At 55.6% G+C, this 23,605-nt stretch overlaps 2 protein-coding genes and 1 long non-coding RNA gene across 4 annotated transcripts; 1 reads left to right on the forward strand and 2 right to left on the reverse strand.

The window, feature by feature from the left end:
* Positions 1-6,068: 6,068 nt before the first annotated feature.
* Positions 6,069-12,837, reverse strand: TOB2 (transducer of ERBB2, 2). The gene is made up of 2 exons (XM_083799411.1): positions 12,501-12,837; positions 6,069-9,567 (listed from the first exon to the last, which is right to left on the reverse strand). Exon 2 carries the CDS (start codon positions 9,477-9,479, stop codon positions 8,457-8,459), a length of 1,023 nt encoding a protein of 340 aa, XP_083655537.1. The 5' UTR covers positions 9,480-9,567; positions 12,501-12,837; the 3' UTR covers positions 6,069-8,456.
* A 4,673-nt stretch (positions 12,838-17,510) lies between these two features.
* On the reverse strand, positions 17,511-23,558 carry PHF5A (PHD finger protein 5A). 2 transcript variants are annotated; one of them, XM_083799583.1, is made up of 5 exons: positions 23,362-23,488; positions 22,859-22,882; positions 21,832-21,946; positions 21,301-21,467; positions 17,511-18,221 (listed from the first exon to the last, which is right to left on the reverse strand). In XM_083799583.1, exons 3-5 carry the CDS (start codon positions 21,869-21,871, stop codon positions 18,132-18,134), a joined length of 297 nt encoding a protein of 98 aa, XP_083655709.1. In that variant the 5' UTR covers positions 21,872-21,946; positions 22,859-22,882; positions 23,362-23,488; the 3' UTR covers positions 17,511-18,131. The 2 variants fall into 2 exon arrangements, with proteins under 2 accessions (XP_083655709.1, XP_083655708.1); XM_083799582.1 differs by lacking the exon at positions 21,832-21,946 and having other exon boundaries at positions 23,362-23,558.
* On the forward strand, positions 18,169-20,777 carry LOC310881827. The gene is made up of 2 exons (XR_014572631.1): positions 18,169-18,249; positions 19,682-20,777. It is a non-coding gene; the product is annotated as an uncharacterized lncRNA (long non-coding RNA).
* Positions 23,559-23,605: the final 47 nt, after the last annotated feature.

Raw genomic sequence — 23,605 nt, forward strand, 5'->3', positions numbered from 1 at the left:
TGCCCGTGTTGCTGCCTGTGGTCGGTCGCTGCCTGTGGTCTGTCAGGCGGATGCAGGGGAGGCATCACCTGCAGCCGCTGTGCTGGCACCAGGGTTGCGCTCGGCTTCTCCCGGTGCCGGAGCGGGAGCCAGAACCTCCTCCTGAAACCTCAGGCAGCTGCGGGCTTCCAGCAACTGTTAGGAAATGGATGTCTTCACTAGTAAATATTTATGGCATATTCTAACTACTCCCTGATGTTTTCCATTAGGACCGACATCCCAGAGCAATGAGTAAGCCCCAGCGAATGCCCTTCCTGGCTCAGCATCACTCAGCCAGGCCCGCCAAGGGGCCTGGCCTGTGAATGAGCACAGGCTTGGGGAAGTTCCTCTCCTCCTGCTCCTCGCTGGCACCAACAGTGGCGGCACTGCACCGCACAAGCCTCAGGTAGGCGAGGTCCCAGGGACACGCCAGGGTTAGGCTGAGCCTCGCTACCATCCTGCCCTACTGAGGGGAGGCACTGACAACCCCCAGACATCCACGTTCGAGCAGTCCCGCTGGGAGGACAAGCCAGCTGAGGCGAGACCAGGCATTGGTAGGGTATGGAAAAGGCAGCTCACCGATGAGTGTGGCGTCCTGCCTGGCAGGGAGCGGAGAGGAGCTGAAAGAGCAGGGCTTTGCATGGGGATCACCTGCGGAGCAGCTAGATGGAAGATCTCAGCTGTGTCTCCCTGTGAAAGGGATTTCCCCTGGTCCACTCACCCCTCCAGGAGGGTCTTCTGGTCCCTTGATGCCACCATGAGGGTCTTCTCCCTCCTCAAGCCCGCACAGGACCACCTTTCTCATTGGTAATATAAAACATCTCATTTGAAAGCATCACAAAGGTGTCAGGGAAGATATTTGTGCTAATTACTCATTAAGCATTTCCAGGAAAAGCCAGGCTCGTCTTTTCCAAGACGTGACAGTAACAGCAGGAGAGAGATGTGCCCGGTATGGGAGCTGTTCCCCTCGCCGGGCCCTGCTCCTTCCTGCACCCCTTTTCTGGCCCACTGTCCGCCCACCAGAGGGCTGCTGTTGCTCCTCCAGCTCTCCCTCTATGGGATTTCCCCTGCTTCCATCTCCTTTGCTTTCTCTGTGTAGTTTTTCTCCTGGGTAGACTTTGCTCTTGGCATTTCTTTTGCTCTGTCCTCGTCCTTGTCCTTTCCCCTCTCCCCACGTTGCCTCATCTCTCTCCCCTGCATTTGCCAGTCGCGGTGGCTGCTGGCCAGAACAGTGCTGGAGCTGTCAATAAAAAAAAATACCCTCTCCCACAGACCGCACTGCTGCCCCAAACACCTCTTCCACCCGAGACCTTGGGCTCCAAGCCCATCCGCAGCCCAAACCTCTCCCAGCTGAGCCCTCCTCCTACACAGCCCCACCGCGCGAGCTCTCCACTGCTTGTTGCTACAGCTGTGGAAGCAGGGGCTGACACCGCAGGGGAGGGAGCGGAGCTGCTCCGGACACGTGCTTCATGCACCAGCTCGCTGGTTAATCTACACCAGGCCCTCGGAGGCTGATGTTTACTGTATCCGTTCTCTCCGCTGCCAGAAGTCCACGTGCTGCTGGACCACGTGCACCTCGGGACCTTCACGGCAGCGATGGACGAGCTCAGGGGCTGTGCAGAGCCCGCGCTGAGCCTGGCCGCAGCTAACAAGCACCCGAAAGTCCTCTCCGTCGTGAAGCTGTTTCCTGGCTGTGACACAAAGCCCGGCGGCGGGCAGCCCGGAGCCGCGTCCAGGTGGGCTGCCAGCCTGACACCTCGGCGACGAAGCCGGGTGAGCTCAGCCCCGCGGTATTTTTGTCATAGTGGAGCTGTGAATCGCAGCTTCCCGGCTAAATTGCGCCTGAGTAATGCTCTCATGACTTGACTATCTCCCCAACATTTTAATTAGTCATTTCTGCCTTCCCTCCCGCGACACGGTATTAGCGCGGAATTATTGTTATTAGCACAAAATGGCGGCCCTCACGCCCACAGCCACACAGCTCTGCTCAGGCTGGGGCTGTATTCCGGTGACAAGGGGCGCTCTTGAAGACATTTTTGGAGCCACTGGAGGAAGAAGCATCAACGTGGTGAAACAGGCCCAGGAGCAGACCTTTTGCCCCTTTTCTTTGCAGCCTACGTGGGGGCTGGCACCCGGGGGCCTGTGGTGCTCCCACCGAAGTCAACTCAGTTGGATAATGAGTGCAAGAGGAGACACAGGCCTTGGTGAAGGACAGCAAGGACAAGAGTTTGGGACAGAGAAGATTCAGAGGGTTCATGCGTCCCTGACTGCTCTGAGCATAAGCAAGCCGAGCTGCACCCATCCCCCTGCTTTACATGGCAGGAGCTCTGAGTGCCCACAGATATCACAGCCTGGTGATCCCAGAAACCTGCCTCCCTTTCGGCTTGAGCAATTAGCCCGTGCCCAATGTTTCCCTTAGCAAGCAAACCAAATGGTGGCATTAGCTGGCTTGACGTAATCCTGTTTGCCTACAAAGAGTACACAAACTCCTGCTTCTGTAAGCACAGCCGGAGTCAAACTGCATCAACAGCTCCGGTCAGAGCTCTGCGCCTCTTTTTAACCAGTTCTTCAGCCTGCTCAGAAAAGTCTCTCCTAGCTTTTCCTGCGTGTCATCTTGCAAGCCTTTTGCTGAGCTCTCTCGCTTCTGCAGTTTCTGCTGTCACTCTGCAGCCTCTCCTCTCCTCCCTGGCAGCTCCCTTGCATAGCTTCGCCTCTGGTCAGTGGGTCCCAAGTGCCTCAGGCCGTTTGCAGCAGAGGCGCAGTGCAGGAATTCAGTAGGACAAACACACCTTTCATCAGACCATGCCATTTGTGCCCCTCTGTCATCGTGTTGCATCAGCACCCACCATGTGTCAATGCCCCGTTGTCGCTTTGCTTCTGATTAAACCCCTCTGGAGTTTAATGAGTTTTCCTCCTTCTCTAAACCAGTGGTCACGGGTATGGTCACCCCGGTAATCCCAGGGTAATTTGGGGCATCCTGGGAGGGGTGGCAGAGCCGAACGCAGCTGCAAGCACCCTTCAAAGGCAGCAGGGTGTTTTGGAGACTTCCAACAAAGCAAGAATCCACCTTGCAAAACCCATCGTCCCAGGCGGCCAGCAGAGACTGGTCTGAACAAGCCGTTCGAACCAGCTCCCCTCGGCTCCAGCCACGCTTCTGCAATCCTCGCCTCTGCCACCTGCTCTGTCATTAGCTCCTGGGCCGCTGCCAGTGGCTGTGGCAACACCTGAGCCACTAATTGGGCTCTTGCAGCAGCACCGAGAGCGCTGGGGAGCCCCTGCCAGCCGAGCTGGCTGCTCTGGGACGCGCTCCCATCGCCCCGTGCCATGCAGACGTTTGTGCAAACACCGCGTGTCTGCGCGGAGGGCGGCTGTGGCCAGCCAGCGAGGGCACGTCGGGGAAACGGGGCCGGGGGAAGCCATGGGGGGGGGGAAAGGGGGAATCAGCCCCACCAGAGGTGAGTGGTGCAGGGGGGAGTCCAGTGGAGCCGGGAGGAGAGAGACAAGAAAGAGAAGGATGGGGGAGGTGGAGCCTCCCTGCCTGGTGAAGAGCATCCACAAGGGAGAGCAGAGACTCAGCTGCAGGCCGACGTGGGCGTTTAACTCCCTGAGGCAAGGTGCGAGGAGGCCAGCGCTCACCCAGCCACAGCACAAGGAGATGCTGCAGGCAGGGGTAAAGCAGGCTGTGCCTGAGGGCAGGAGGCTTTTGGGTGGCTGGGAGGTGGAGAGCCGTGGCGCTGCAGCCCGCCTTGCCCGTGGCAGGGCCTGGACAGCCAGGCTCAGCCGCTGCCACCCCAGGATAAGAGCCTCCAAGTGACAATTACCTCCAGGAGGAAGCGTGGCTCCCTCCGGGAGCAGCAGTTGCCAATTCCCCCACCACCATCTTCCCCAAAAAGGAGCAGGAAGCCCAGCTCTCCAGGAGGAGGAGGTGAAATTCAGTGCTGTGTATTCATCCAAGACCGGATTTGGGGGGAGGTGAAGACCAGAGCAGCCAACGGCCTCGCCGGGCAGAGCTCCATGCCCGTTCTGCTGGCAGCACGGCTGGTGGGCGTGGGGACCCTGCTCCAGCGAGGGGTTCTGGTGGTCGTGGCTCCAACACAGCACCGGGCAGCTCCCACCAGCTCCCCCGGCCCTACGTGCGCGGCGCTGGCTGGGGGGAAGGCAGTCGTGCAACTCGATGGGACGCTGCGGGTAGCGTAAACGCCGACGTCCAGCCCCGACTGGTTCTCGACTATGCGGCTCTACTGGACGGGCAAGGGGAGAGCCAGGTCCGCGCTTCCCCGAGGAGGCTTCGCAGGGTACTGCTGTGGCCCCCGGGTGACCCAGCACGACGAGCTCCTCCTGCTTTCCAGGAACGCGGAGAGGCACGGGGCCCTGGTAAGCCAGGCACTGCTGAGCGGAGCCAGCAGGCTGTGGAGCAGCGGGAGACGCTCTCCTGCCGGAGCCGAGCTGGGTTGTTTTGCTGTATTTAACACACAGGCCACGGCGCGGCTGCCTCGCAGCCGGCTTCGCACGCTTGCATAAGGCTGCGGGTGCCAACCCCGGCGCAGCCGGCTCGTGCTGGCGATGGCTGCTCACGGGCTGAAAAGCACCGGGCCGAAGCGTGGCGTTTTCGTGGCGTTTTCCTCCCGAGCCATCTCCTCCTTTCGGGTGGGAGCCCGCCCGGTGACTCAAGCTGCGAGTTTCCCTTCTCGACAGCGGAGTCCCCCGTGACGAGCGTCTCAGCGACGCTCCCATGCCTCGGCCTTGCCAAAATCACCCGGAGGCTCTTGCACCTCCTTGGGGACCAACTCGGTCGCTGCCCGAGCCCGGCATCGAGCTCCCGGCCAAACCCACGCCCCAGCCGAGCGAACGCGGGGCAAGGATGGGGCGGGCACAGCCGCGGGTTCCCATTTCCAGAAACGTGTCTAAGGGCGAGAGGCGGTGCGCGCTTCAGATAAATGATTGCACGGGGGTTGAGACACGAAGGGGAAAAAATAGTTCTGTCGCTTGGCAGAGCGTGGCAGTCATGTGGGGCGCAGCCTGCGGGAGCAGGAGCCCGCTTCCCCGGGCTCGCAAATCCAAGGGCAAAGCTCTTCCTGGAAGAGATGCGGGGCAGAGGGGCCGAGGGCATGGGCGGGATGCCCGCTGTGAGGACCAGCAGCGCGTTTGTTTCCTCAGGCACGTTCAGCCAGGCTCCCTTCAGCTGCTTTTTGAGGCAGCGGCACTGGGAGCCCCCATCCCCGAGCACAAGGCAGCAGCAGAGCCGCGGGCTAAGCTGGGGAAGCTGTCGCACAGGCACAGGGAAGAAAAGGCATTTTGGCTTCTTCCTCAGCACGGAGCGGCTGTCCCACGTCCTTCTGCTAAAAAGGAGGAGCTCCCCGCTGCAGGAATTCCGATTAAAGCTGAGCAACGAGGGGTTAAAAACAAAAATGAGAAACAAGGTAGTCGACGCTGTCTGTTCTCATCTCCAGCTCCGAGCCCACCCCGCTATAAGTCACTGCGGATGAACATTCAAAACAGGGTACGGGTTCTGCACGCAGCTGGAGGCTTCCTTCGCTCAGCACGTACCCCAAAGGTAAAACCGAAGCGATCTGCAGCTCCTGCGGGAGCACGGGGAGGGCAGCAGCCGCCCCACAAGCAGCACGCCCGCCCCAGCGAGCGCTGCCTGGGAAGGCTCTGCCTCCACTCGAGCCCCTGCAGGAAGCAGAGCCGGGTATTTTAGGAACTCGACTGACTGAAGGGCTCCAGGGCACCGCGCGCCCAAGGCCAAGTATCCTGCTCCCCGCTCTCCCCAGGGAGCCGAATCACGGGTACTGACCCCGAAGGCGAGGCAGCCGCCCCTTCTTCCCCTGCCGCTGCTATTTCTGGCGGCGAGGGCTGGGAGCTGCCCTCGCTGCGGCGTCTGAGCAGGGCTGGGCTGCTCCTACCGCAGCGAAGCCTCCGCAGAGCTCCCCCAAACCCAGTGCCTGCGAGGGGAGGGCCCCCAGCGCTGCTCCAGGCCAAGGAAACCCTGCACCCCCCTGCCGCCACCCCACAGCGGGTCCCTCCGCACAGCACCAGCCGACACACAATTATTATATCATGCTTTTAATACAAACTTAAAAAAATCTGGAACAATAGAAACTGTACAGATTTGATCAACCTTTTTGTTTTGTTTTTTTTTGTTTTTTTTTTGTTTGTTTTTAACTAAATCTCTAGACACACCAATGTCCCGTTCCAAAATATTGCACAACATTCTGAATACAAAACTCTGATTGTATTCCTCCTTCGCTAAAGAAAAAAAAAAGGAAAAAAAAAAAGACAGCAACCCCCTGGTTCCCCCTCTCAGTAGCCCCCTTCTTGGAAAGAAACCCAGGCGAAGCGCACGCAGAAACCCTCGCACGGAGACACACAGACTTCGGTCCTCTCTCACTCACTCTCTCCACAAGGCAACTGTCGATTCACTCCTCGGAGAGGGGCGGGAGGGAAAGGAGGGAGGCTGAGTGGGGAGAAAGGAATCTTCACCGCTTTTTTCTAAAGTTTTTTTTCCTGAAAAAATATTTTTCTCTCCTCTTTTTAAGAAAAAATCTTGAAAAGAAAAAAATTACAATTTTTTTTTTACGTTAGAAATATACATATATTATATATACCTCTTACATTTTACAAATGTAGCAAATTATTCAATACAAACGGACATCAACAAAAAGAACACAAACCCATAAAAAATAAAAGTTAAAAAAAAAATTCTCTCTTCTCTTCCTAAGAAACCAGGTAAATTAGTGCAGGTTTTAAAAAATAAAATTGAAGCTGAACGCCTACATCCAAGACTAGAAAAGACCCGAAAAAGGCCGTTAGTTTCCCTTGCTGCCTGAGGCTGGAGGAACGTTCCTGAAGCACGCTTTTTTCCTTTAGGAGGCGGAGGGGCCGGTCCCTCCTTCCACTCGCAGCACGGTTTTTAACGCGGGTGTGACACGCGGGGCAGGGCGAAGCGGCATCGAAGCTTCACACGCACGAGCGGGAGGGAGGCGGGGAACCGCGCCTCTCCCCTCTTGCCCTCTGCCAGAGAGGGGCACGCCGTCCCGCGGGCGGTTTCGGGGACGCGGGGGCAGCCAGGTCCCACGGGGCTGCGGGGAGAGGGAGGGGGTGGCAGCGGTGACATCCACGAGCGGGGGGGTGAAAACCCAATGGAAAACGAAGTAAGAAAGGAAAACCCGACAGCTCAGCTGCTCCCGAGCCCCTTGCCCTAGCTACGGACGCCGTTTCGGGGAAGCCGCTGGAGCCCCGCTCCCCTCGCCCTCCCGCCGTGCCGGTCATAGCTCGATGGCAGCACGCGGCCCGCTCGGGCCCTGCCTCTTGCAGCCGCCCCGCGAGGCGGAAGCTCTCCTTGACGGGGTCTGGGGAGCAGCAGCCCCCCCGGGACAGCCCCGCTGCCTCTGCGGAGGCTCACTGGCAGCACGGCTACGGGGAGGCTCAAGGGGAGGGAGAAGCGCGCGTTGGAGCTCCTCTGCCCTGAACAGGGACATCCTGGGAGAGCACACCGGGTCGGCAGCCACGGAAGTGGGTTTCAGAGGGCGCTCCAGAGACATCGTTCAAAGAAAACCAAACCCGAGGTTTGGGAGGCAGCAAAGAGCTTATTTTTCTTTTAAACCACAGAACCTCAAAGACCGGAGTCTCATCACCATCTCTCTCCTCCTTGCCCTCTTCCGGACTCCCGCCACAGCCTCCGGGGAGGCCCCCGTCCCGCCTGGAGGTCCCCCAGCCCCACTGGGGGCATAGAGGTGCTCCCCGTGCCGGGGGGCTGCGGGGACCCTGGCGCAGAAGCGACCTGCAGACCCTTGCACCACCCCTCAAACAGCAGCTTCAACAACATAGCCCTTCCTCTTCCCCAACAGTGCCGCCTCTCGAACCGAAAAGAAAGGAACCCCCTCTCCGAGACAGAAGAGACAAAATTCACAGCCGGCAACCAGAACCCGGACCTGGGACCGAAGGCTCAGCACCGCCCCCGGGGCGGGCGGGCGGTGTTTGCGTACCGCGGGGCTGCCACCCGCTGCTTCCAGCGCGCAGCCCCAGCCCGGCGAGCCCGCAGCGACGCCAGCGCGATGCCCCGAGCCCGTGGGCACAGCCGGAGCTCTCCGCCCGCACGCGGAGCCCTAACAGCAAAGCAGAGCGCGCCCCTCCATCGACACCGGGGGACGGGAACCGAACAACCCGAGGCTCATTTGAGGAGTAAAAAAAGTGGAGTAGGAAAAAAGCACAGGGACCGAGTTAAAAAACAAGTCAGTGCTTCAGGAGCGCTGCCAGCACAGCGCAACAACACCGGGCTCTCTCATTTTCCAAGAAGCTATATTTATAAGATTTGAATATTTTCTGTATATTTCTAGTTTTCTTTTCTCTCCCTCTTTTTATTTTTGTGTGTGTGTGTGTTGTTGTTGTTGTCTCCCCCCTCCCGCCCCCGCCCCCAATACTCTCCTTCCTCGCGTTCAGTTGGCCAGGACGACGGGCTGGAACGACTGGCTGGGGTACTGCATGGCGTTCAGGTTGTAGCTGAGTCCTTCCACGAAGGGAGACTTCTCCAAGAAGAGGCTGTTGGTGCTGCCACCGAAGACCTGAGCCATGTCGAAGGCGCCGCCCGTGCCGGCTCCGAACTGCGAGGCCGGCGGGACACTGCTGGCCTGGCTCTCGCCGGCAGCGCCGTCGAAGAAGAGGCCGCCGGCTCCCGGCGAGCCGCCGCTGTAAACGAACTCCTTGGCGTTGGGGGAGAGCTGCGACTGCGGGGCTTGGCTCCCAGCGCTCCCGACGAAGTTCAGAGAGTGCATGGACAGGGAGAGGCCCTTGTGCTTCAGCAGGTTGGTGGTGGGAGACCGGACCATCCTCGGCTGCGGCGCAGCCCCCGCTCCGCCGCCCCCTCCTCCGGCTCCTCCGCCCTTCTTCATCTTGGTCGAGCCGAACTTGGTGGCGGCGAACGTGGCAGTGGTGAAGGTGATGGGCTGGGCAGAGCGCGGGATGAAGGTGGGGCTGGGCGACTGGCCGAAGGAGGGGGACGGCGAGTTGGACAGCGAGTTGTCCTGGCTGCCGATGGGGACGAACACCTGGGCGTCGGGGTTGAAGCTGCTCTTGATTTCTTTGTCCAGCTCTGCGGCTTGGCAGCCCTCGCTGTCGTCCAGGTAGAGGACCTTGACGGAGCCCTTCTCGCCGATCTGGTAGGACACCTCGAAAGGATCGATCCAGACGCTCAGCTCCTCCGGCACGTTGGCGCGCACATCCTCCACCGCCAGCCCGCTGCGCTTGGCCGCCAGCTCCACCACCGGGTCCACCGTCTCCCCGATGTGGACGCAGCGATAGCCCGATCCCTTCAGAGGCTTCTCCGGGTACCAGTGACCCTCATATTTCTTCTTCAGCAGGCGCTCTAGCTCCTCACCGAACAGGTCCGCCCGCCTCCGAGGAAGCTTGTTGTACAGGTATGAGATGATGAAGTTAAGAGCAACTTTAATCTCCAGATGCATACTCCCTTCGCAGCAAGCAAGTCAGGGCAGCGTATTGAAAGAGACAAGGTGACACGCACACATAGACGAGATTTGGCTCCAAGCAGACCTAGGAAAAGAGAGGAAAAAAGAAGGATGAAGATGAGAAAATAGAACGATTCTCCAATTCTCCGCCTGCTGAGATAAACAGCCGCGCTGTTCCATGAACAAAAGCGGGACGAGGAGGTTGCAGAACGAGCGGTGCTGCTCGCTAGGGGTCTGCCCAAACCTACCGGCCCTCAGAGACGTTGGAGGGGAAGAGCCTCCCCGGTCCTGCGCAGAAGGAATAGGGGTGTAGCTGCTCTCGGCAGTAGGTTACACTTACCTCACTGCCAAGTACCGCCGCTGACACCAGGCCGGCCACCTGGCTGCTCTGGCCGGACCGCAGCAGCACAGCGAGCGCGCCTCCCGGCGCCCGGCGGCTTCCAGCAGGGCTCACCTGCGCCCGCCCGGCCGGCGCACACGAGCACCACCCGAAAAGCCTCGTGACTCGCTCAGCACCCGGACAGCGGGGCCAGCCCCTCCTCGGGGAGGCCAGGCGGCCGCACGGAGCTCTGCGTCCTGCTGGCACAGGCGCGGAGGGGAGGCTAAGGAGCAAGGGAGGGTGCTGAGGCGCCAGCTGCCAGGCCGTGTTTACTACCCCTTGACTGGCAAGCGCATCGGTATCTTATTAAGTGTACCGGGTTGAGGCTCTGCCTACCTACGAGCCTAAAATCCCAGCTTAATTTGGATGGGGGCAGGGCCATGAGACACGTAGGTGCCGACAGCCTGTCCACAGTTCACATCCCTTATCCCCGAGCAGGAGGCCGAGCTGTGCCAGGGCCAGGTAGCTGCTTAATAAAACCCAAAATTGCTTGCTGATGACTGAAGCCTTCCTTTCTTCCCTCCCTCCCGAGGAAGTCCCTGGAATTGGGAGAACCCACAGAAGCCCGGCGTGAAGCCACAACACTCAGCTCTCCCATTACACGCGGATTTGGGAGCGTTTGCCTGGGCACGAACCCCCCAGGTAGGTCAGCACCTCGCTCCACCACCCATCCAAAGCACCGAAGCAAACGAATCCCACAGCTATTTTACGAGGAAGCACGCTTCCAGCAGCCTACACGCCTCTCCACGGGCGAGCAGAACATCCAGTTTTTAATTGGCGGCTTAGTCAGAGGCTGCTCAGCCTTCAGCTGCCCTCACCTTGCTCAAACACACACACCGCGTTCAACTGTCTTCCTAAAATGGGCTTCGGGGATGCTCTCACGCAGCGCTCGGCGGTGTTTACATCGTGTGCCAATTACTTGGGGGTGGGGACGGAGCACAAACATCGGATGTCAGCAGTCCCCTGAGAGACCGGGAACCCCAGCAGCACGGCCACGTACCCAGGCCAGCCTCGGTCAGGAGGCGGAAGGACTGACCAGACTCGTTTGCTTGGTCTGGGTTAGTGGACGAAAGAATTAAATAAGCAAACTTTAAGGAAACCCTCAAGTATTTTTAGGCTTTGTTACTAAAAAAAACAGGGCGTGGATTCTACGGTGTGTTTTTTTCAGTACTAATCCAAGTCCAAGGAGGCTTAGTTTAAGGACTACAGCAACCAAAAGCAGATCCGACACCTCGAGTCTGCCAACAAGGTCAGTTCTGGATGGAATCCCCCTCAGGTTTAACCCAGCAACAAGAAAAAACACATGAACAAGAGGATGGAAAAGTGGGAGTGAAGTCTTGCCTTTAACACCTGCTTTAAGGAACTCCTGAGGTGTAACAAGTTGTGTTAGGGCGCTGGGGCCTGACCAAGAACGGATGAACACCGAAGAAGAAACAAGCAATGAGTTTTTGCAGGGCCCAGCAAGGAGGTGCCATTTTCAGAAGGGAGGAGTGTCAGTGCCGAGACAAAGCCCTTTCTGCAGAAAACGGCATCAGGCAAAACCCCGAAGAGCCCCTCTGTAAGTGTTAAAGAGCACTTGTAAGGCCTGTGCTACCTCAAGGGGGGGTTGTGTGATACCACGCTGGACCTTTGGCTTTGAGGCACCTGGGGGAGCAGACAGCTTGGGATCCCAGCAAATTATGAGGGAAGGGAACAGCCAGTTTGCTCATCTTGTGTGGTAAATCCTAATCCTGACCCCAAATTTAGTAAGAAATGAGAATTTGCAGGCTGAGAATGGCACGAAGCCGTGTTTGTCACCACCCTAATAGCAACACAAACACCTCAGTGCACTTTGAGGGTCCCCATCCTCATCGACCTTCTGCACAAGGCAGCAAGGAGACAACTACAGCTCGCTGCCTCCTCTCCTTCTCCTTTTGTCAAGGAGTCCTCCCCCTGTCTAAAAGGGGCACACTCTGTAAGTTAACCGTGACGAGAAGGGGTTAATCGGCCTAATGACACCCGCCGTGCCCCCCTGCCCGCCCGCCCCCTCAGGGGGGACACCCGGCGGCCATTAGCGGTGACCCAGCCGCGGCACCTCCCACCGGCCGCGAGGCACGCTGGGACTTGTAGTCCGCGCGCAACCCCCGCCCCGCCCCGCTCCCCGTGACCTACTTCCCCTCCGAACTACGGCTCCCGGCGTGCCCCGCGCGGGGGGCCCGGCCCGCCGCCCCGGCTCTGCCTCGGCGGGGCAGGGCGCAAAATTTTCCACGGCACATGCGCCCCGCCCGCACCCGCCCCGCAGCGCGGCGCCGGGGGCCGCCGGGCAGCCGCCGCCCCCCTCTCCCCTCTCCCCTCCTCCTCCTCCTTCTCCTTCTTCCCCTCCGCCAGGGCCCGGAGCCCCCGGCCGGGCACGGCCCAAGGACGGGGGGCAGCCGCTGTTTGCCCCCAGCAGCTGCAGAGCCCCGCAGCAGGGCTGCCCCCCCACCCCCCCCCGTTAAGGCGCCTTTGTTACAGCGGGGATGGGCATAAGGGGGTGTAGGGACGGGGGGAGCCCCGACACTGGTGACTTTCACCCCCCCCCAAGCCCCACTGGCCGCCCGGGGGTGAGGGGAGCAGCCCCCAGCGCAGCCCACAAAGGGGCCCCCCCAGCCCCCACTTACTTCGTCCTCGGCTCCGGGCGCTGCTGGGGGGGAGCCCGGGCGCTGCGTGCGGGTCCCTGCCCCGTCCCTCGCCTTCTCCCTGCCCGGCGCTGTCCTGCGGTTCCCTCCGCGGGGCGGGGTCCTTCCTCCGCGGGGCTGGGGCCCGGAGGGGTGCCGGGGGACGGCCGGGAGGTGAGGTGCGGGTACCGCTGCCCTGCGCCGCCGCCGGCCTGGCCTCGCCTCGGCCCGGAGCCGCCCGCGCCCTGGCCCCAAGTGAGCCAACTCACGGCAAACTTTCACCCTTAGCAACCCCGCGCACGGATCCGCGCTGCGCCCCGCGTGATGCGGCCCCGGGGGGCGGGCCGGGACTACTTCCCGCTGCCTCCGCCCCTCCGCGCCTCACGGGGCTGGGGGGGGGGGGGGGGGCGCTGCGCGTCTGTCTTTTTTCCCTTCCTCCACCACTTTATTTATTTATCTATCTATCTACCTATTTATTTATTTATTTGTTATTTCTTCCAGGAGGGGATTGAGCGTGGCTCAAGCGGCAGCGGGGGGAGGGGGGGAGGATTGACCCGCGGCTTAGCCCGGCCCCTGCCCTGCCCGAAGCCCCCTCAGGGATCACCACCGTCCCCTGAGGGGACGAGGCCGAGCCGCTGGAGCCGCCCCCGCGCCTCCACCCCCCCCCCCGGCTCCGCGGACTATTTAGCCACCTCACAGCCGTGCGCCTCCGCCCCCAGCGTAGGGCCGGCCCGGCCGCGGCGGAGGCGGCGAAGGGCCCGCAAGGTGCGCGAGCGGCCCCCGTGCTAAAAATAACTGCGGCGTGTTAGCAACAGCATCCCCATTGGCAGGCCCGGCCCGGCGGCGCCTCCGGATTGGTGCGCCGCCTCAGCCAATGAGCCGCTGGGGGTGTGCGCGCGGCGCGGGGGCCGCCGGGAGTTGTAGTTGCCGGGCGGCGAGGCCCGGCCGCAGGCGGTGTGAGGAGCGCGGGCGGCTGCCACCGCCCCGTCGCGGTCCCTGTCACGGAGCGGCTCGGCCGGCCCTGAGCTGAGCCCGTGAAATCGTCCCCCGTTGTCTTTGGTTCTGAGTTCCCCAGGAAAATCTCATCCCGGAGTCGGGTTTAATCTTGTAATTGGATCTTCTCGGCACACGGGCTGACGTGCAAACGTTGAATTTACACCCGTTTTCAGAAGGGATGAGCACGAGTGCCTCCAAAGCCACTCCCTGTCCCCCTGGTTAAATAATTCTCCATAGCATCTGTTCCCCAAACACTAAAATATCCAGTTACGCTAAACATCAAGCTCCTCTCTTGCCCTACGTCCACCAAGACCTTCAGCATCTTTCTGGGTTTTGCCTCTCCTCCCTTGCCCAGGACCCCTTTACCTGAGGGACTTTAGGTACTGCCTTTGGGATTTTAGGTAATTTGCCACCGAAGAGGATTTTTGAAGCCAGTCAACGCCACACATTAAGAAATCTGTTAAGAAATCTGTCAATACCGTCCTCTCCAGACACTGCAACAGCAGCCACCGTCGCTCATTTTCTCACCGATAAAAAAAAAAAAGCAAAACAACTTTGGAACATTTTTCTTCTGTAGGGGAAGGGAGAGAAGGGGAAGATTTGTAAGAACTATTACGAGCAGCCTCATTTTCATGGCTTCTGGTTTAAAGGGAATTTAGCTACAAAAGAACACATTTTTTCTAATGCTCCCTTGCTTGGCTGGAAACCAAATCCTGCTGTCAGGAAATTAAAATGACGGCGCTATTTTTAGCACCATTAAGAAAAAAAAAAAAAGGCAATTACATTGCTAAAATGCTATTGTTGTTTTAATAAGGCGTTACTAAGAGGGCGTTACACGTTAGGGCTCTTTAAAATACCTGCGCCTTGACCGCGCTCCTTTAATTATCTGCTCACCGGTACGCACGCACGCGGAGGAATCCTGTCACCGGAGGAATCCTGTCACCGTATCCGCTCCCGCATTCTCGGCCATTTGGCTGTTACGTCAAGGCAAAGCTCCCCGGTCACACGCACACGGACAGGGCAGGAATCGCCAAGCCGCCAGGGCAGAGCCAGTCCGGGCAGGCAGGTTAGAGCCGGGCATAATTAACAGCGCCAGATCCCGAGTCCTCTTTACATTCAAGTCACACGACAACCTCAAGGAAATGGATTTTTTTTTTTTTTGTTCCCCTGCTATCGACATAGGCAAATTGACAATTCCAGCTGATCCCCGTAATGAGAAAACAACAGCTCCTGCGCAGACAGGGGTTCTGAAGCAGGATTTCATCTGTGCAGCTCCCCCAGGGAAAGCTTGAGGTGGACTCGGGGCACTTGCTTACCTCATTTTTTATTTTTTTTTTATTAAAGGCAGTGCTTCAGGCTCAAGGGCTTTGTCGAGACAAGGTCTAGGTGATTCAATGGGCTGGAGGTGTGTTACGACAGTTATTTGCTGAGCTCAGTTGGAAGTTGTGACACCGTAGCTGGTCTTTGGTCTGAAGAGGCATGGAACAGGGAACAACCCGATTTCAAAAGGCAGCGATGCCTTGTTAGTACTGGCAACAGAGGCCAGTTTCTTAATAGGCCGAGAGTTCCCATGCTTCTCCTCCCCCCCAGTGTAAACAACTGAAATAAAAGGATTTTTTACTTATTACATAACATCCTTTGGATTAAAAAAAAAAAAAAAAAGGAAAAAAACGCAGTAACTCTACCTAGAAAGGTAATGGCAGGAAAGCATTTAGCTCCCCGCAACCAGGATTCGCGGCCAGCACCGCGGGAGTTGAGCCGCCACCGAGAGGCCGCGTCCCTCCCGCCCTTCCTTGCGGTTGTCACACAAGTCCTTCGCAGCCCCGAATCGCCCGAACTGGGAGCCCCACAGCCTGGTGATGCCCTCCCAGGCCTCAGCAGGCACACAGGAGCAGGACGCTTCTTGTCCCGCTCCCCATTCCCCACCCCAGCAAGGAAGCTTCCCCTTTAGTACGTGCTCCGGTCCTCAGTACCACCAGGAAATCTCGTACTGGACAAGAGCTGTTTCAACCAGTTTCACTTTATCTGTTAGGTAACAAATACTGCACTTTCCTGGTGGCCGCGCCTCGGTTTCATTTGCTGGTGACCAGAAACACTACCATGCAAGCAAGACTGACTTTTTTCCAGGCTGCCCAACTGCATCCATTGCCCTTGTCTGCACGAGCAGCTTTAGGGCGACGTCCTGTCCGTGCTCTGAAAGTACCAGAAAGGCAGCGGCGCTGAACCGAGCTGAGCAACATTTGGCATTCTCCCCAGGGCTGTCTGAGCAAACAAGGCAAAGGGAAAAGAGCCTGTCCCTCCCTCTCTCCACCTGCCCAGTGACTCAGAACAACTAGAAATGGCAGCTTCACTCCCATCGCTGCCAGGACGCAGACCCGATATACCCGGCAGCGTGAGGGCACCGCGAGTGCCAAGAAAGTAAGTGTGCTCAGCCGTTTTGGGGATGGGGGAAGGGATGGGGAATCTCGGATCTCTATAGCAACCCCTGGCTGCCTGATCCTGCTAAATGATCAGGGACAAGGGCTGCTCCAAAATTACATCTTCTAGGGGTCCCTGCACCGGGGGCAGTAACAGGCAAAAGAAGTAATTCAAACTTCATTTCCCTCCGCCCTCGCCGAATGACTTTTCTCAGCTTAGAAACTTTGGGGAAAGAAAAGAAAGCAGAAAAGATACGTACAAGCCTTCTGCGTTCCTTGTGTGGTAATCTGGGTGGCCTGACTGAGGGCGAGTGATAACTTCTGGTCAAAGTGTGATAAAGTTCCAGGTACAAAACAATCTGCATGTCATGCGCCGGTTTTAAAGAAACACGGAATTTAACACAGCTGAGAATGGCTATGACTTGAGCTTCCAAGCCAGGAACAAGAGCCTGCCACTTATTCCGGCAGAAACAGGTTGAGAGGAGGGGTCTGCAGGAACCATAGAACCAGCATGAACCACAGAACCAGGAACCATGGAACCAGAACCAAGAACTGAGTATCTTGGCAAATGGCACCCACGTTAGTAAAAATTAACCAGAAACCGTGTAAGGGAACCAAGGTGCAGAGAAGAAAACATAGAGACACTCTCAGGACTGCAAAAAGCTTGAAAGAGAAAAACTGACAATTAATAGCTGGGGGGAGGGAGGGAGGGGGGAGGGAGGAGCAGCTAAGATAGCTGTAGGAGCAGTCGTGGCTAGAGCCAGCTGCAGCAAGAAATAACTTTTAAGGGAAGGATTACAACTTGCCTGCTTGTTTTCACTCTTAGCTAAAACACCTAAACAGCTGCAGCAGGCAGAAGAGGCACTTAAAACAGAGGAGTTGGAAGAATCAGTACTAGCCTCAGGGGAATATCTGAAGTCCCAGAAGGTGCCTTATGCAGGCTCTGCGGCCTGAGACTGGGCAAAGAGAATCCCCTTAGTGTAGGGCACGCTCTGCTCTGACTACGAAGCCCTTAATGAGCACGGGGCATGCTGAGGTAGGCCCCTAATTTAACCACCTGGGGCACGCACGCGGTAGCAGGGAACTCGGTTATGCCTCTGCATAAAGGCACCCGTTCCCCGCTCTCTGCTGAGCAAACAGACTGCTTTTAGCCTGTGCTGGTATTTGACAACCAAGCAGCCTCTGGTTTTCAGCAGGCATAGGGCTAACAGCCTAGAACACAATAGTTGGTTTCCCGTTACAGCAGGGAAGGCTTTAACTTATTCACAAGAACAGGACGGCGAGTCAGATAGCTTAGTAGGTTTTAGAAAGGGATTGGATGTTTGCATGGTGAAACAACATCCCCAGCCGTATTAGCTAGGATAAGGGTTACCAGCTCAGCGATCCTCGCGCTGCGGGACAAAATGCTCAGTGGCTGGGATCACACGCACACAAAAGCGATAGCCGTTCCCCGAAGCTCCTTGCAGCAAGGTCACGGGGCCGCAAGCAGCCGCTGCCCGAACCCAGATAACCCACTGTGCAGTTCTGGCTGGGCTAAGCCCGTGCCTCCCCAGAAAGCTCCAGAGAGGCTGCACACAGAGTAAACCTGAGAGAAATCCTTCTGTTATACAAAAAAAAAAAGAGAAAAGCTTTATTGGTTTGCATCCTACAGGAATGGTTACAGAAAGGGCCTTGGATTAATCTGACAAAGAAAACACGGAACAGCTGTGTTCTCCCTAGGACAGCACCAGCCACCAGCACTGCTAGGTTCCTTACAAAACAGGGCAGCCTGGAAATATACTGGGGGAAGAAGGGTGGGGGAGCGGGCACACGGGTCTGTGCTCCAATCCTGATGTGTGGTGCGATTTCTAACAACCGAGAGGAGGGATGGTAAGAACAGACACACGGTGTTTCCCCGCACCAGAAAGGGCACTTGCTTTTTACTGGGCTGGTCTCCTCCATATGTAAATACTTGCTCACCAGGACTTTTTTTTTAGCGAGCTGGGACAACTACTAGAAAAGCTTCTGAGAATGCAGACACAATCTGCATTTGCTCTTTCTGATAGTCCTGATCAGGTTTTGGTCCCCACTCAGTCTGCTACTTCTCCAGCTCCAAGCATACTACCGGATTTATACTGCCTTAGAAAATGTAATCAGCTGCTTCTCGATAATAGTAAAGTCCAGAGGTGTTCCAAGGCCCTCTCGCCAACCCGACAGGAGGTGTAGCTGCAAACAGATAGGATCACCTCTTCTTGAATCCGTACTTTTTCCTTTCGTAGAAGAGATCCGTCTTGGAACTGCCCAGGTTGACGATCTTGGGGCAACCATCTCTCTGGAAGAAAAGAGGATGAAAAGAAAAGGTAGGAGCTGGGCAGACAGAACATCATCATCACATACACAGTTCCAGCATGTTCCCAGTTCCGTCCCTCCCCACACTGTCCTCAACACACATTTCTTAAACCTCTGTAAGCGAACTGCCCTCCAACTCTGGTTACTACCAGCAAGAGAGTACAAGAGAGAAGAGGACGGATGCCTTTTTAACATTACTCTAGGACACTCTCTTAGGGTGAAGAAGGAGAACAGCTCATATAACATCAGCAGTTTAATGAAAATGATGCTTAGTGCCTCAAGACTGGCTTCTTTCTAAATTAGGATACAGAGGATTTATAGGGCCCAGAGGAATAACCTTTCCCCTCCTTAGCCACAACGAATCTTGTTGCTTTAGATGTCACTCAGCCATTCTTGTGTTGAGAGACCCCTCTCAGCTGCGACAGCAGAACTGAATCTCGGATTTCCTGCAGGCTGGATTGATTACTGCAGAGACTACGTGGCCATCTCGGGGGAGGACGGCTGTTCCCAGCAGCCACATGGCTAAGTCCTTGCACCTGAATTCCAGTAGACGATACGAAAAAAAAAGCCACAAGAAAAGCAAGAAGGGGAGCAGGAGAGACCCACCTCAGGGGCACAAAGCAGAGCCATGCACGTCTCTGTATAGCAGGGAACATTTGTCAGCGGGCTACCTGAGCCCAGCATCTGCGTAACTCTTGAGGGCAAAATGTTGTGGGTGGCAAGAGCAGCTGAGGGGCCCAGCAGGCAGAGGAACACGTGTCCTTGACTGTTGTGTAAGCCTGAGTGGATTAGATTTAGAAAGCCTCTGGGCAGATGTCAGCCACTGCAGAAATTGCACCCAAGCTGTGCCACCGACACCGGCTCCTGTGCAGGAGAGGCAACCTGGCGGGGAGGGTCTGCGTGGTAGAAGTAACAGGAGAGGGGGAGGGTGGAAAAATCACCTGCCACAATTTATCTCTAGCTACTGCCTTGTTATTTGACTTTGAACCTCAGTAGTGGGACTCTTCCAAGCCTTGCCTCCCACAATCCAGGGACCCTGTGACAAACTTGACAGCATTATTGCAGGGCTCTGTTCCTTCTTCCACCTCCTCATAAGGAGGCAGCAGATGAGCATGCTCCTGTCCCCCAAGAAAGGATTGTATTTTGCAACTCGCAGCTGCCCTGGATGACAAGGCGGGATCCTGGCCCTTACCCACAGATAGAACTGAGATCAAACAAAACCTCATTCCTCCCTCCGTCAGAACAAACCAACCACGACTAACCAGACCCTTTGCACCGTGCCCAAGAGCATTCTGCCTCCTCCATTTTACTATCTGCTTTCTTGCTTCACGTTCTTGTTCAGATTTTCTCATGAGGAAGAAGGAAGATCGAGTGCTGTAAGTGAAACCCTGGACTGGTAGAGCTTCAGGTACAGAGCTCTGTCCATCTGTTTTTCCCATCCAGGTCAGCACCAGCTACTGTCGTTGTGACATGCAGCACCCTCAGCAGTTCTTGCTCCGGGCACCCTACATCTGTGCCAGCACTGTTCGATCCCACAAGGCAATCACTACAAATCTGCTCCTTCAGATCTGCAGCTTCACATCTGCAATGGTCCCTAACATCTGAGTTTGCTGGTACAGAGCAACGGTCTTCACCCACAGCAGCCTTCATTTGGTTATCAAAATACCTCAGTTTTGACTTGCCACTCTGCTCCTCCAGCTCTGTATTTCTATAACCCTCCCCTGCAGAGCAGCTGACTGTTTCAGACCTGAACCAGACACGATAGCATACAGGTGAGCCTAGGTTATGAAAAATACCCATTAGAAATCAATATGAATTGGTAAAAATACAAAAAACAAGCCTATTTTACTGATGACTTATCAAGCCGGGTCTTTTGGTTGCACAGGTAACAAAACCACTAGCTCTTACAGCATTTCTAAATGCGGGAGGCAGCAGCAGCATTTCTATCCACACACAACATTCAGATACTAAGGAAGATTATGGTCTTGTCAGATCTAACGCCTAAATTCAGATGAGGGCTTGCCCCCGTCCTGACTTTAGCTGCAGACCTTTAGAGAAAATATAGGCGGGTGCTGCAGAAAATGAAACCAGCGACTCAGTCAGCTGAGCGTGCTTCTCTAAATCAATCAGAACCATTCTCAGCCTGTTCTCTGTCAACATTAGGGTGTGCTGGAGACTCTGTTTGCAAAGGACCCAACCCATAAACCAAACAACCCTTAGGAGATAATCTCTATCAGGTCCATATTCTGGCACAGTGCAACTGTAAGCACCCTGTTCTGGCTTCTCCCTACCTCATTTGCAGTTCTTTGTGACCTGCGCTCGCTGTGGAGGATATTAACAAATACCTACACAGGGGGTGAACAGCTGCCTCATTCCACATGCACAGCGGCTATCTTTCAGGAGAAGAGGATTAAACAGCACTGATTATATAGAAATAAGAGATCGTTACACCACAGACTGTTGGCAGAAAAAGAGATGTTTACAATGCAGACACTGCAGACAGGAATAAAAAAAAAATCACATCCCACTGAAATTATACTAGAAAATTTAAACTTGTGGAAGACAATTAGTGGAGCAAGGACACGGGGCACTAAGATCTCTCTTTACTCATAATCCAAAGGAATACAGGGTGGTGATTTCACCTGTGTAACAGTACCGTACATGACTCGGTCAGTGACTGATCACAGACTCTTCATGAGGAGCTGCTCCTGCCCCTGCCTTTGCAGTGTCTGAAATACTTCTGACCCTAATAAAACCCAGGCTCACGGATCCAGCAAGATAACACCTGAACGCAGTAACAAGCAGTGCGTGGAGGAAGTGAACTCTTTGGGTTGCAGAGAGTCAGGGCAATGCTTGCTATCTCAAAATCCTTTACACACTGGGAACTAACAACAGGGGAAGAAAGGTACAAGGTAATGAAAAGCAGCGCTAATTCTGGGAGTGGAAGCCAAGTGTCCAATGTCCCAACACTAATCTTACTAGCTCGAAGTCCCTTTAAAGATAAGCGTGGCTATTAAAGAAAATACATAACCAATGCAGCCGGAGGCTGAATGACAACGTACATCTTTTTCCTGGATGGTGCACTCCTTGCAGTAGTAGGCATCAGATACTCCTGGACCCCCGCAGATCACGCAGCGTCCTTGGTAGGAGCCGTAGTTACACTCATCGCATATGCGCACCAGTGTGCAGGGCCGCACGTACGAGTCACAGATCACACATTTGCCATCACCTGAAAGTAAAACAGTCTTTGGTTACCGAACATCCTTTTCTCCACCCTCACACAGAAAAAAAGCTTCCTAAACTTGCCTATATACTCAAAGACAACATAATTGGACTGCAGAAATTTATTTTACAGACACAGGGTGCAACTTTATATTCGCACGTGGACTTCAGAGGAACAAGGGCCTGCAATATCTGAGCTGTTTTGCTTTGTTTTTAATCTTGCATATACACATCCAGAGAAGAAACCCAAGGACACGTCTTTTATGATTAGCTAGCACCTGCTTAGCTCATAACCGTACTTGTACTCTACAGTTTTTCTTTGTTTTTTCACTTGTGAAAAAATGCCGGACTGACAGGACTAGTGTCCTTACCTATGCAGCAGCAGTGTAAGCTTCTCCCACAGAGCCACATCAACAAAAGTCTGGAGTTACCATTCTCAGACAGATGGGATAAGAGATTGTACTTGTGGTCCTTTTAATCCTTCATCTGTGAGAAGGCCAAAGAAAGGGCAAACTGGCATAAACAGCCACTTCACAAAGTTGCTCTTGCTTTCTCACAAGGAACTGAGTGAAATTCAAGCACTCTTATCATACAGGCAAAGAGCCATCAGATGCCATTGACAGTCTGCTGTGCTGGACCCGATCCAAAACACTGACCTAGAGATGAAAGGCTTTGTATCTTATTACCAGTTCCCAAGGCATCTAATCCTTACTCCCACAAACAGCTCATCTAACCTGCTCGTAAATCTCCATCCTGACAGCCCTCGGCTACTACCAGTGGGAATCTGTTTAACTCCTGCGTGTTCCTGAAAACAATTTTGTTACTTTGGACTGTTTCTCCTCACTTTGTGTGTTTTCATGCTAATTTGCAGTCCAAAACTAGTCAGCTTACTTGTACTGTGCCCTTAAAGGATCTAGTGAATTCTTGTACTCTTTCTTCCCTTCTACAGCTGAGCACTGGCATTTGATTCTGTGTATTCATCTGTTCTATCTCTAGACATTTTTTTCCATCCATTTCCCATTCTCAAGGTGTGAAGTCAGATTCCAAAAACGTGTTCTTTCTTTCCTTCTTTGTAGTGATCAGGCCGATCGTTTTGCATTCTGGGTTACAAGGAATCAATCAACAAGTCACTGTAGCTACAGCCACTGAAAATGCTGGCAGCACACATCTGTGACAATGTATTTGAGCACTGTAAGTACTCACTGATTTACACACTTACACTTGGATAAATACACAAGTAGCTCTTCCCATCCCTAAGAGCTGTTTGTCCACCGTTTTTTTGTTTGTAACACCAAGTTAGCGGTACAGTAATAAACGAATGCAATCCTGAAAACCGAACTGGGTGCTCTAACCATGGCACCAGGTTCTCAACCATTTTTATACGGAAGATACACTTACATTTTTCGCAAAGTCTTCCAATCGCTGTAGGAAGAAAAAGAATAAAAAAGTATTAGTTAGGGTAGAAGCAGGTGAAGAATGTAAATATGAGATTTAGTTAAGGCAAAAGCAGGAGAATATAAATACGGGCTTGAATAGAAATTGATTATCTCGGGCAGTCAGCAATCTTTTTTAAAAAAAGGAGAACACAGAAGGAGTTTGGACATAATACAATAACGTTTGTGATAAATAATGTATGTCCTAGGCTCGTCGAGGAAGAGCAAAGTTCAGATGCGCCGTGAGGGGTCAACGGCACCCGCTGACAGTAAGACAATTCATGCTCATTATTCCCCCTTAATCACAGCCGATGTAAATGTAAATTAAAATTAATATTTTAAGCTGCGAGAGGGGGTCGGGTCAGGAGGGGCCCCCCTCGCACGCAGCCGCCCAGCGAGGCCGCGGTGCCCCGTCCCGGCGGTGCCCACAGGACGGGGGAGGGAGCGGGGCTCCCACCGGCCGCTCACCGACGCCCGCCTGCTTGCGGCAGAAGATGAGGTCCGGGTGGTGCTTGGCCATGGCGCCGCCGCCGCCGCCCCGCGCCGCTCGCCGCTCGCCCGCGCTGCCCCGGTCCTGGCCGCGGTGAGCGCAGCGCCCGCACCAGCGGCTCCCTGCGCGGCGACGCCGAGCCGCGCCGAGGCGCCGAGCCCCGCGGTGAGCTCCGCCCGCCCGCCGCTCCCTCCCCGCACGGGGGTCGCCCGCGTCCCTTCG

This window comes from Anser anser, assembly GCF_964211835.1.
Source record: "Anser anser genome assembly, chromosome: 1".
NCBI lineage: Eukaryota > Metazoa > Chordata > Aves > Anseriformes > Anatidae > Anser > Anser anser.

Bases quoted from the DNA above. Each gene is read 5' to 3' on its own strand.
- PHF5A (XM_083799582.1), bottom strand. From the start codon at position 23,413: ATGGCCAAGCACCACCCGGACCTCATCTTCTGCCGCAAGCAGGCGGGC. The intron at 21,468-22,858 runs GTAAGTGTATCT...TTTTACTTTCAG, and splicing joins TGGAAGACTTTGCGAAAAAT to GTGATGGCAAATGTGTGATC. The intron at 18,222-21,300 runs GTACGTTGTCAT...CTTTTCTTCCAG, and splicing joins GCACCATCCAGGAAAAAGAT to AGAGATGGTTGCCCCAAGAT.
- TOB2 (XM_083799411.1), bottom strand. From the start codon at position 9,479: ATGCATCTGGAGATTAAAGTTGCTCTTAACTTCATCATCTCATACCTG.